General features: G+C 39.6%; 1 protein-coding gene across 2 annotated transcripts in view; it reads right to left on the bottom strand.

Annotated features, from left to right (window-relative positions):
• LOC122564098 (eosinophil peroxidase-like) overlaps positions 1–13,333 on the bottom strand; it is a 49,887-nt gene extending 36,554 nt beyond the window's left edge. Inside the window, exons 1-3 of one of the 2 annotated variants that reach the window (XM_043718659.1) lie at positions 13,228–13,333; positions 5,354–5,424; positions 3,258–3,351 (exon numbers count right to left, since the gene is read on the bottom strand). In XM_043718659.1, the coding sequence (XP_043574594.1) occupies positions 3,258–3,351; positions 5,354–5,424; positions 13,228–13,283 (221 nt within the window). In that variant the 5' untranslated portion in view covers positions 13,284–13,333. The remainder of the gene's footprint in view (positions 1–3,257; positions 3,352–5,353; positions 5,425–13,227) is intronic. The other variant, XM_043718660.1, reaches the window with a different exon arrangement.
• Positions 13,334–13,689: the final 356 nt, after the last annotated feature.

Raw genomic sequence — 13,689 nt, 5'->3', positions numbered from 1 at the left:
CCCTCCCACACTGGGCTCACTCTCTCACACCCCTGGGCTCACTCTAACCCCCCACCAACACTGGGCCCACTCTCCCCACACTTCCTATCTATTTTGTTCAACCTACTCATGGTTTTGAAAACCTTTATCAAATTTCTTCTCAGCCTTCTTCTCTCCAAGGAGATGATTCCCAACCTATACAATCTATCCACATGGCTGAAGTTTCTCATCTTGGAACCATTCTAGTAAACCCCTCCTGCACTCTCTCCAGTGCATTCACACTTTACCTGTAGTGTGTTACCCAGTGCGGTATACGATACTCTGGTTGAGGTCTTGCAAGTGTCTTATACAAGATCAACATCACTCTTTGCTCTTGTACTTTATATTCTTATTAATAAAGCTAAGAACAATGCATACTTTGTTAATTTCTCTCTCCATCTGACGTTCCACCTTCTGTGATCTACACACGTCTCCACTCAGGTTACTTGGCTCCTGCACCACCTTTAGAATTGTATCCCCTGTTTTATATTATCCCCTAATGTTCTTCCCACCAAAGTACATCACCTCCACATAAATTCAATGAGCTGATCCTTTGGGGACAAACCAACCTGACAATGTTACAGTGTTGGATGAGATGGTTTAATTACACTCTTTTTATGTTATGTCTCCTGTAATGCTGTAACAAGGCCAAGGAAGCCATTTTGATATTGATACATAGCCAAATAGGCCATTTTGTATTTTGTACTAATCACATGCATCGTCATAAGATCCTAATTACTATAAAATGGTCGTGACCAGACATGAATCAAATGATTAAATGTTGATTTCGTTACAATTAATGAAGCTTAATGACAGTCGAAACATTGGGTTTTCATTTGAAATTGAAGTTCAACTCTTATAAATGTGTTTGTGTGAGAAAGTGCAGTTTCAGACAAATTATTACAACATTAAAGTATTTTGGATAATTGATAAAGGTCCCAGAAGAAAGGCTAATCACAGCCTTTCGGCGTTCAGTTCAATGATTAGAAATAATGCTTAAAATCAGATTAAAAGACTATGTGAAACAAACTTCATTATATTTTTGTATGGTCATCTGACTACTGTCTATTGAGAAAAGTAATATTAAAAAATGCTGTTAAGAAAAGCCAGATTCTGAGGCAGAAGGAGAGTGACTCGGGACTTAAAAGCTGGGCTCTGTAACGTTTTGTTGCAGTGAAGCCCTGAAGACGCTTGAGGCATGAATCATATTTGCACTTTGGAATATGCCCAAGACTGTAAACTGCACACGAAAAGGAAAGAGATCGTGTCAGAGTGAGACATAGACCAAGTGTGTATATAGTTTGGTGGGATTTTAATTCACTGCCAAGGGGAAGAGGTGCTTTTTGCTTGCTTTTTGTTGGTTCGTACTTTGTAAGGTCTTTGTAGGTTATTTTAACAGGATAAATTGAAGCCAAGGATTGGGAGCCCAGCACAAAACAAGCAGTAACATCACAGGAAAACTATAAATCCATTGATTGGTAAAAGCTATTATTTTAATTATCCTGGGTTACAGTCAGATTGAAGGTAATTAGGAGAAATGTTGTTTACAATTTAAAATTCCAATAGGAAATGTTTTTAAAAGCATATCACGAATGAAGTCATTAAAATAGAGAGGCAAGCCAGGCGATGTGTTATACCTGCATGATATGGGAGCTGGTGGACCCTATTGTGATCCATAGTGACCACATCTTACTCAAGTGACGGTTGCTGGAGGATCTCCGGCTCAGAATTAATGAACTAAAGTCCGGGCTTCAAGCAATGTGACTCATCAAGGACGAAGAAAATTACCTGGACGCTGTTTTCCAGGAGGCAGCCACACCCCTTAGATTAACTACTTTTGAATTCAGTCAGTGTTCAGGGACAGGAAGGTGTGACTATGAATGAGGCAGGTTGAGGGATCCAGTGAATAGTGCTGTAGGAACCTCAGTCCTTGAGCTTGTCTAATAGGTTTGAGCTTCTTGCTCCCTATGTGGATGAGAGTGGGGGCAGTAGGAACAAACTGACAGTTGCACCACGGTACAAGGAACCATTCAAGAGAGGGGGGAGAAAAGAGAAATCCAGTTGCAAATCCCGTCTCAGGGATATATAACCAGGGGAATAGACATTATTCTCTATGCCGTGATTGATAAGATGTCTCTCCTGGGCTGCAGAGGAACTTGGAGTGGGAGGGGAAAGATCCAGGTTTGTGGTCCATGTGGTCCATATCTAACGGTATAGATAGAAAGCCAAAAGAAGTTTACTGAGTGTATTTGGGTAGCCTGGGGCTAAGTTAAAAATCTGAACCAGAAATGTTATAATCTCCAGGTTACTACTTGAGCCACGACCAAATTAGGGTCAAAAAGATTAAAGTAGAGAATGCATGGTTCAAAGAATAATATAGGATAAAAAGGTTCAAATTCATGGGACATTGACACCAGTACTGGGGAAGGAGAGAGCTGTTTCAGTGGACTGGGCTCCACCTGACTCAGGCTGGGACCAGACTACTGGTGAATCACATGACTCAGATTGTGGATAGACCTTTCAACTATATAGTAGTGGGGTGGATTCATTTACATGAAAAATTATGGAAAACGTTAAAGGGCGGGAGGGGTCAGTGAAAGTTATTAAAGTTTCCAGGGCAAGTAATAGGACAGACAGTATTGACAAATAGTAGACTGAGAGGCCTGGATAAAGTGGATGTGAAGAAGATGTTTCCACCAGTAGGAGATACTAGGACCTGAGGGCACAGCCTCAGAGTGAAGGGACGACTCTTTCGAACTGAGGTGAAGAGGACTTTTTTCAGCCAGAGGGTAGTAAATCTCTGGAACTCATTGCCGCAGAAGGCTGTGAAGAGAAGTCAGTGAGCGTACTTAAGACAGGGATAGTTAGGTTCTTGATTTGTAAAGGGATCTTGGTTTAAGGGGAGAAGGCAGGAGAATGGGGTTAAGAAACATATTAACCATGATCGAATGGTGGAACAGCCTCAATGGGTCAAATGCTGTTCCTAAATCTTATCATCTTCTGTTCTAAGACAGTATCTTGTGAATATTACCTTTAAGTATACCTTTTTGTTTTAAGAAACTTTGTAACATTTTCAATCCAAAGAGTACTGTCTTTCCTTAATTAGTTAGGTCTCGTCTGAACAAATATAAATGTATTAAATTCTCTAACAAATTGCTGGCAAATTGGTGTGGGTGAATTGAATTAAGTAACAGATAACAAAATCGGAGGGAAATAAGATAAGAAGGTTAAAAACCTACTTAATTCTTGTCTCCGTGTATGCTTTATTCACCTGTTCAATGGCTTCACGTACAGCTGTTTGTACAAAAGGACTGCCCAGGGATTTGTCACCACCTATAACAGAAACACAGCGCCTCTGAATTACTCATGCTGAGAAAGGCCCTAGGGCAGCTTCTACCTGTGAGTATTTTGCAATAACAGAGATGGTATAATAGGATGTATTGAAATATTCTTAGAGATTGCAGGACTTTAAAATTGAGTGAGAAGGTCATTAACTGGAACTGGCTGTTATATTGAAACTTATACAGTTCAGCGGCACTCTTCTTTCTCTTTTACCTGATGAACTAGGTTGGAAATTGGGAACAAGTGTCTCCATTCCAAACATGATAGAATACATCTTATTGTTATGATCTCAGCTCCTGCTAATATTAGAGAAGTCAGATCTAAGAGAGAACCTGGTTTGATGGATCATACGTTTATCGGTTTTGGTTTTAATAAAGTGGTCCCTCACTGAATCAAGCCCACACTTTTGCTTTAGCGATAAAACAACGTTTATTACAAAGAAATGAAGATTAAATTAAAACCTTTAAAATTAAGTGAAAAATGATGAATCCCTATTCATGTCAGCGAAAGTCAGGTGATGTCCTGTCCTTGTTATCCGACATTGCTTTTTAGTTTCGCTGTTCCCATCTTAGCTGCTCAAAGCTCACTCAATATTTGACTGCAAGGAATTTCCTCTGGCATATCCTGTTGAAAAATACTGTGCAATTGTTTAATATTGGCTATTAAGAAATTCTTTGGTATCATTAACAAGATAATGGGTGGCACGGTGAAGCAGTGGTTAGTATTGCTGCCTCACAGTGCCAGAGACCCAGGTTCAGTTCCTGCCTCAGGCAACTGTCCTAGCACATTCTCCCTGTGTCTGCGTGGGTTTCCTCCGGGTGCTCTGGTTTCCTCCCATAGTCCAAAGATGTGCGGGTTAGGTGAATTGTCCATGCTAAATTGCCCATAGTGTTAGGTGTAGGGGAATGGGTCTGGGTGGGTTTCTCTTTGGAGGGTCAGTGTGGACTAGTTGGGCTGGAGGGCCAGTTTCCACACTGTAAATAATCTTCTTAATCTGTTTATCTTATTCTGTCTACACTCACCTTACATTGTAGATAATACTGTTAAAATGGTAAGATTGAAAGGAAGTACCAATGCACCATGTCACAGAAAGCCTACCCTGCACCTCAACAAAATTGAGGAGACACTCTTGGTATCATCTAGTCTGTGGTGAGGTCAGAGAGGTAGAACCACAGAACCATGGAAATGATACAGCAAAGACGGTGGCCATTTGGTCCATCTTGTCCATGCTGATAAAAAGACATCCAAGTGCCCTTTTAAATCATATCTTCCTGCACACAGCCATAGCCCTGTGGCTTATAGCAGTTAAGGTGTAGATTCAGTTACTTTTTAAATAAGTTTAGTGTATCTGCCCCCAGCACCAACTCAGGCAATCAATTCCATCTGTGTAAAAAAGTTTTTTCCACAAGTCCCCTCTAATCCTCCTGGTACTCAGCTTGAATCTATGACCCCAGTTTTTGAACTCTCTGTCAAGGGAAACAGGTTCTTACAGTCTACTCTATCTCTACCCCTCACAATTTTGTAGACCTCAATCATGTCACCCCTCAGCCTTCTTTGTTCCAAGGAAAGCAATCCCAACCTCTCCAACCTCTCCTTGAAGCTATAATTCTCCAGACATGGTAACATCCCAGTAAGTCTTCTCTGCACTCTCTCTAGACCAATTACATCCTTCCTGTAATGTGGTGACCAGAAATGCACACAATGCTCCAGTTGTGGCCTCAGCAGTGTCTTATATCGTTTCATCATTATATCTTTACTTTTGTATTCTATATCTCTGCCAATGAAGGAGATTATTCCATATGCCTTCTTTACAACATTATCCACCTGTCCTGCTAACTTTAGGGACCGGTGCACATCAAGAACTGGAGAGTCAGATTCAACCTCTCCTACTTTGCCAGTTTATATGAGAAAGATTTGAGTTGTTGGTCTCATTTGTCTCTCACTCAGTGAAGTTAGGCAAGACGGATCTGGGGAGTAAGGTTCAGTCTCTTACCTGCACAAACTCCATCAGTTTGAAGTAGGAATCCTGTGAGGAGCACACTGAGGGACCACAGAGGTGGCATTCTGCAAGATTGACATGCAGTACATGAGTCAGGGACTGGACAGAGAGATCACTAATATAGTAAAGCTAGAAAGCCGACAGTTCAAACATCTAGGATATAAATATGAAAAGGTCATATATGTAGGTGGAATTGTAGACTCTATAGATGATAGCATAAAATTACAAAATTGATAGACAAAGTACAATTTTTTTTCATTCACAGGATGTAGGTGTCACTGGCTAGGCCAGCATTTATTGCCCATCCCTAATTGCCCAGGAGGCAGTTAAGAGGCAACCCCTACATTGCTGTACATATGGAGTCACATGTAAACTAGACCAGGTAAGGATTGCAGATTTTCTTCCCTAAAGGACATTAGTCTACCAGATGGGTTTTCCTGACAACTGACACTGGTTTCATGGTCATCATTAGACCTCTAGTTCCAGATTTTAATTGAATCCAAATTCCACCATTTGCCATGGAAGGATTCAAACCCAGGTACCGATCATTACTGGCCCTGGATTATACCACTAGGCCATTGACTCCCCTGAATGGGCAAAACTGTGGCAGATAGAGTTCAATGTAAACAAGTCTGAGGTTATTTAATTTGAACTGTAAAAGGATTTATCAGAGTACTTTCTAGATTGTATGAAGTTAAATGCAGTAGATGTCCAAAGAGATTTGGGGTTTCAGGTACATCAGTCAATAAAAAGTCACAAAGAGGTGCAGAAAATAATCAATAAATGCAAATGAAATTGTGGCTTTTATTTTAAGAGGACTACAATACAGGGTGCAGAAGTTATGTTGGACTTATACAGAATCCAGGTCAGACCCCACCTGAGTACTGAGCAGATCAGGGCATCATATCTTTGGAGGGTAAATTAATTCCTCAGAGGCCAGTATCCCATCACCAAGTCACCATTTCTCTATGCATGGAGAGTCCTTGACACTGATCCAGCTCTCTCAGAGCCAGCCCTCCGAGTGAGCAGAATCTTTGACACTCCTGTTCTTATCTGTCAGCCGGGGCTTCGAATGGACCAGATCAACAGCCCCAATCAGGGAACTCTATGAGGTCCACGTGACTTACCTCATTCTAATCACTACAGAGACATGATTTGGAGATGCCGGTGTTGGACTGGGGTGTACAAAGTTAAAAATCACACAACACCAGGTTATAGTCCAACAGGATGAAGGAATGTCACTCCGAAAGCTAGTGTGCTTCTAATTAAACCTGTTGGACTATAACCTGGTGTTGTGTGATTTTTAACTTACTACAGAGACAGTATAACATAGGTCTACAAGAATGATTCCTGGACTTTGGGATTAAGTTATGAGATGAGATTACACAAATTAGGCCTCAAGAATTTAGAAAGTTAAGGGGTGATCTGATCAAAGCCTTCAAGCTATTGACAGGAAAAGAACTGGTTGATGAAGATAAATCCCTAACCAGTGGAAATAGTTTGAGAACTAGTAGCACAGTCTGAGAATTAGGGTCAGACCATTCTGGAGAGATGTTATAGTCTGAGAATCACAGAGTCATCCAGCATGGAAACAGACCTTTCAGTCCAAACAGTCCATGCTGACCATAATCCCAAACTATACTAGTCCCGCCTTCCTGCGTTTGGCCCATATTCCTCCAAACATTTCTTATCCCTGTGCTTACCCAAATGTCTTTTAAACATTATAATTGTACCTATACCCTCTGAAAGTTCATTCCATATACAAACCACTCTTTGTGTAGAGAGGTTACACCTCATGTCTTTTTAAAATCTTTCTCCTTTCACCTTAAAAATATGCTCCCTAACCTTGAAATCCTCAAATCCAAAGAAAGGACATTTACCAAACACCTTATCTATAACCCTCATGATTTTATAAATCTCTGTAAGGTCACCTCTCAACCTTCTAATCTCCAGTAACAAAAGTCTCTCCATTTCCAGCAACATTTTGGCAAATAATCTTTGAACCCTCTCTCGCTTAATAATATTCTTCCTGTAACAGCATTTTTATACACAAATGATAATTGATGTTTGCACCTCTCTTCCACAAATTATAGTGGAATGTGGATCAGATTTTAATTTTAAATCTGACATAGGTTTTTTTTGTTAAGCTAAGGTATTAAGGGATAGAGACCAAAGGTAAGTATTATTGCAGGAACAGACAGACAAATGTGCAGACACATAACAGCACTGTCACAGACATGAATAGAGAGAGACACACAAATCCATAACCTGTGACAACTGCACAAAACCATCTTAAGGTTTTCTCTAATAGTATCCAGAAATAGAAACCGGAATGTGCTAATTCTACTAAGTATTAAAATCTTGAAGGTAGTGATAATAGTAAGGTTCTGCACAGGTGTGATGGTGCTCCCATCAAAGTTAATGGACAAAGATAAAATGCAATACCCTGTCAATTACTAGAATAATATATTCACACTGAACTATAACAAAGGGATTAGCAATGTCATTTATATACAGACTGTTCAACATTAACAAAGAATGGGGTTTATATAGAAAGTGTTCTTATGTTCAGAAATGGTGTGATTTCATCTACAATTTGCTTGTTATTTTCTTTCCTTTAATTAATGAAAATAATTCATATACAAACTATACTGTCTGTCAAAGTGTCAGAGAAAGTTCCCTAACAATGCATGGAAATTATTGGAGATATCGGTACATACGGTGATAATGTCAAATCATACCAAATTATTGAATTGAGGCATAAATCTGGATGAACTTTTACTGTTATTTCGGTATATACTTCACTCTTTATCACAATCAAAAACATTTTGCTAGATTGATCTCTGCTGCTCTTAATGAACGCATTTCTAAATGGCTTGATGGAAATCAGGTTCAATGTGATTTGAGAGACAGACAACAAATATCACTGTAATGGTCAAGTATTTAACATTAAAATAACTAAATTTAAAGATTGCTTCAGACTAGAGCTGTGACTTAATGGACAGTAGAATCCCTTTCAGAGATGTAGGCTAGGTATGTAAGTTTACTCACTGATAAGCAACATAAACTCAAATATATGTGGTTTAAATAGACTTTTATAAATATAGGGGAAAGAATATTGGATGGCTTAAATAACTGGTGTACTGAAATATATTGAAGTGGGTAGTCACAAAAGCTAAACTGAAAATGGGAAAAGGCACAACAACAGAGACTAAACAGAAGAGTAACTATGTAGTGCATACAATAAACTACAAGACAAAAATATCAATCTTTAAAAGATGCAAAGTGCTTGTAATTGAGAATAATACTAATTAGTAAATATTCTGAATGTCATCCATCTAAATATTCAAAAGGGAAAACAGAAGTAGCATGTTCTTTTCAGACAAATCCAGCCTCAGAAATCAGATGAAACTCACCTTAAGACTTCCAACATCTTCTATTACAATATTCTTGAAACTTGCATTTAATAATATTGATGTAGATTAAATATTTGCATAAAATGTTGACATTTCCAGTTTGACCAGATTCTGTTTAAAATAAGAACCTATCTGAATCTAAAAGGTGTAATCAAGATAATTATAATCATACAGGTGCAATATTACATCATAAATAGTCATGCAAGAATTCTCAATTATTCTTAATACTTTTAGAAATAGACTCAACACCTGTCTCCTCTGGATAAAAGAGTAACTACTTTAATGTGATGGGGTTGAAGCTCCTCAGGGTATTATAATTTTTATTAAAATGTGAGAATCATATTGACTGGGTCTCCTCCAGTGCTGACATAGTTGATGAATTTATGGGGTCAATGATAAAGAATTTAATTCATAAATTAAATGTAAACAATGTAAATTACAGTTAGAAACTCCAGAAACTTCCTCTGGCATGACGGCAGTTCATGTTGCTAAATTATTCCTAAGAATCTTGGCCACATCTCCCTCACCATCAGAGCTGAGTTTAGACAGGGGCAGCAGGTGAATTCAACGTCAAAAGCCATTAAAATACCGAGGAATATTCAAATACAGGGGCCAAAGTGGAGAACCATTAACACTGAACATGGGCAAAATCTCTGAGGGGCTATTTCCCCAATCACAGACTGTTTCTCTCTGCTCCTCTAGTGACCTCATCAGTAGCAAATACGAGAGAGAACCCCAGCCCATGACGGGAAGAGCAGATAAGTTGCTGTAGCCAGTGTGTCACTCGTGTGAACAGTGTTTGGACAGGGAGAAGGGGCATGCAGGAAACAAAGGCTGTGGGAGGTTGAAGAAAGAGGAATGGTGTGCGGTATATGGGGAGATGATGAGTGCTGCAAGGGAGGACAAGAAGGAGGAGAGTGATGAAGGGAACTGGGGAGGTGTTGGAGAGAAGAAGAGGACTGCAAGTGAGGAAGGAAAGGGATTGTGGCTGGTGTGGAGGATAGGGTTTGTAATGGGGAAGAGAAGAAGGGGCTTTGTGACGCTGTATGGGTCGGAACAAATCTTTGGGTATGAGAAAGAAGCTGAAAGTGGAAGGGATTCAGAGAGAGAGGCTGCAAAGGAGAGTTAATTGAATCTATCAATAAGGAAAGATTCAGCTGACTCAGAACCAGGAAAACTTAAATTACTGAAATAGTGAATGTCTTGAAAATAAGCGTAGCTTAAACTAGCTTAAGACTGAATATTCTGGATCTATTATATGTGGGTGGGAAGTATGTAGTAAATGCGATCGTAATTAACAGTTGGTCAATTGTTAAATTTAAATCTGGGTTTGAGATCAGTGATGCAGTAAAAAAGGTAGTAACTAATTAAAATGTTCCAAGTTTGTGTATCTATGCTGTAAACACATAAACTGTGACTGTACCAGTTTGCAGAAGATGTGTTTAGAGTGGTGGCTTTTTGTGTACAGAAGTGTGTATTAATTATTTTGAAAAATAAAGTTTTTGTTGCTAACTTGTACCTACTTTTTATGCTAAATTAAATACTTTTACTTAAAGTATATTAATGTTCTCCTTGTATGTTGTGGTTTCAAGTTTAGTGAGTGAGGACTTTGATAAATTGTTCTAGTTTTCTTCTTTGTGAGTCCAGATATTGCAAATATCAATTTATATACAGAGGAATTGTGACCAGGTTACTGTAATACTTAATAATGAGTTAAAGTGAATTTTAAAAATCCCAGAAAACAAAAACTTAGCTGCTGAAAATCAAAAAGTAGCTATTGAAGAAATCTCAGGAAAAGCCCTCCAAAAAAATAAATATTTTGGCTTCTCTTCACTGCCTTGTAAAATGAGGTTGATTGTAAAATGCTTGGACAAACTTTTTTGACAGTTCTTAACTGCACTAGTCTGGGTCACTAGCGTCAGAGACAGATCTGCTGTTTTAGCAATCAGGCCAATTTCATTCATTCACTGATCTCAACAATGCTCACGTGTGGTGAGTTTTGACATATGGTGTCAAATGTTCACTTGGATGTAAAAATATTAACTCTCAAGCATGGAGAATTACCTCACAGGGTCTGCACAGTTTTAGAGGAGGATCTGTGAGTCTTTTGGAAGTGGAGGCAAAAACCCCAGAACTCCCAAAGAACCCTTAAATACAGTTATGGTATATTAAAGATTCCAGCTATGGTTTACCCAACAGCACTATCACCCCTGAGGCAGCTGGTTGTGGGTTCAAAATCACATGATCCTGCCTGTTTTCATCCTCCTGTTCCTGGCTGACAGCCCAGTGCAGTGCTAAGGCAGCCCTGCCTTTCAGATGAGATATTAAGCCGAGCAAATTGAAGAACTGATCTGGTGATATTTCAGAAAAACTCAGTGGAGCTGTCTACAGTATCGTAATACAATGTCATAGGTGCAAGCTAATAGAGTCTGAGTGGCATGGGTAAAGGTGGGATTTGTGGCAAAGTAACAAAAGAGTCCAACAAGGCTGATCTTCATGTTGGGAACATCTTGTTCCATCTTTTATGCTTTTCATGAGCAGTTTGATGAATTTTTAACTGGGTAGTGACAAGTTTCGAAATAATGGGAATCATTGCTTTGTAGATGGCTCAACTTGCCTCATTAATACTCAACTTCTAGCTTCCCAGACATATCCAACAAGTTAAATGACAAGAAAACTCAATATAGAAACCAGAGTGGGTACCTGGCAGACTTACCTTGCCACTGACTGCAAAGGAAACCTGTACCTCAGGCATACTCCATGGCATTGGCTACAAGTATCTCACACCCACAGACATTGGCATCCAACACATGCCAGCTATCACAACCCCCATGGCGTTTCTACAATCCATGTACAGGATATTTCCACACTTCAATGTTGCACTTTGGGCTATGGCGGGCACTATCATTGCAAAACTGCAGTAAGGACATTGAGTGTTCAGAGACATATACCCGGCTCATGCACTGGTCCAGCTGTGTCTCCTGGCTTTTCACTTTTTCTCTTGGTACTCACTCACTCAGAACCTACCTGGCTGCTCACAGCATTGCTGCGTTACATTGTCTTGCCTTTTTGCACTTTGTTCCTTCAGTCACAGATCCCAGGCTCATGGTACTTCTGCCTCACCTTTCCATTTAAGTACAAACACAAAGGCAGAGCTTGTCGTGTTTGTCAAGTTGAAGGAGTTAGGTTTTGCTTAAGGGGATTGGCTCAGTAAGTAAAGGGCAACCTTCAATACCAGTCCAGAGGCTTGGACACAATCAGTCAGCTACTCGGGGTGGTCAGAGTCAGGATCATCTCTTGTAACAGATGAGAAACCAGCCCTCCCCCTGCCTTAACACTTTCTGCCCTGTTGTGGGCTGTTTTCCTCCTGGAATGAGAGAGAGGCAGATATGAAGAAAGGGAAAATAGATGGCACAGTCACCATTTTTCATGGATGTGGAGTAATATCCGAAGTGAGTGAGTAGCTAGCCTATCCAGTCTGTCTTCTTAGTTGAAGCACTCCAGGGCAGACACCAGTCTGGTGAAATGTTTCTGCACCCTCTTTAGTACAATTATTGTGTGGCGACCAGCACTGCTCTACTCCAGCTGTAGCCTAACTAAACATCTTTTCCAGCTCTATCATAACATCTCAACTGTTGCTTTCAATGACTTGACTAATAAAGATAAATATCCCATACATATCATTTTAACTGCCTTATCCACCTTGTTGTTTCTTTCAAAGATCTATGGACATACACAAGAGGAACATCTGTTCTTCTGTGCTCCTTTGGGTCCTACTATTCATTATCTACTTCCTTGCCTTGTTAGTCCTCCCAAAGTGCGTCATCATACACTTTTCAGGATTAAACTCTATTTGCCACTGACATTATTTATCCCAAACTGGAAGTGACTAAAATACATTGCTTGGTTGTCATTTCATGATATTGATGATACCTTCCTTCAACAAAATTGGCTGCTGTGTTTCTTGGTTTGTGACCACATATCAAAATATACAGCATAGAAACAGGCCATTCAACTCAACTAGTCCTTCCTGTCACTCCTTCCATTCGGTCTTGTTAAATTCTATCTCCATAACACCCTATTATCTTCTCCTTCATGTCCCCTTGGCGTATCTATATTATTCAACACCTACACTTCCTGTATTAGTGACATCCATATTCTAAAGGGAATGAAATTTCCTCTGAATTCTGGATTTGATTTCTTGATGAGCCACTGTACGAATGGCCTGCAGGCTTGTTTTTCCCGACAAGTGGAAGCTTCACAATCTATCTCAATCAAAATCTTTTGTAATTTTATGGACTTCCATAATGTAATGACAGGGAATGTTAAAAGACTATTTGATTGGAGAGACATTGCAAAACTCAATTCTCACCCTATAACACCCCATACATATATACAAGCCTCAATTCCAATGACATATAGATAAATGTTTTATTTTAGATAAAGTCTTACCTATGACATCCAGCAGGACTCTGTCCACTCTGTCTATTATTTTTCAGCAATACCATGATGAAAGGCTGTTACAACCAACTTAAGTTGCTGTTTCAGCCCCCTGACCTACTCCTCCCACCCCAAAAACCTATCAATGCTCCAGGCTGGGAGAGGTGAAAACATCAGTCTGGAAGGCAAACTCCCACTTTCATATAAGCCCCACCCCATCCAAGTCAGCTCAGAGTGTGTGTCTTTACAATTAAATGCAATCTCAGTGTTACATAAACTCAAACCTGGTGAATGGTCAAAAGTGCAGATTCTCCTCAATGCTATTCTTAGATGCTGTGTAAGTAGTTAATTATTTCTGGTTTGGAGGTGCTAGTGTTGGACTGGGGTGTACAAAGTTAAAAATCACACAAGACCAGGTTATAGTCCAACAGGTTTATTTCTAATTAAACCTCTTGGGCTATAACCTGGTGTTGT

This window comes from Chiloscyllium plagiosum, chromosome 28 (genome assembly GCF_004010195.1).
Source record: "Chiloscyllium plagiosum isolate BGI_BamShark_2017 chromosome 28, ASM401019v2, whole genome shotgun sequence".
Lineage (NCBI taxonomy): Eukaryota > Metazoa > Chordata > Chondrichthyes > Orectolobiformes > Hemiscylliidae > Chiloscyllium > Chiloscyllium plagiosum.
This window is presented reverse-complemented; position numbering and strand designations above follow the sequence as displayed.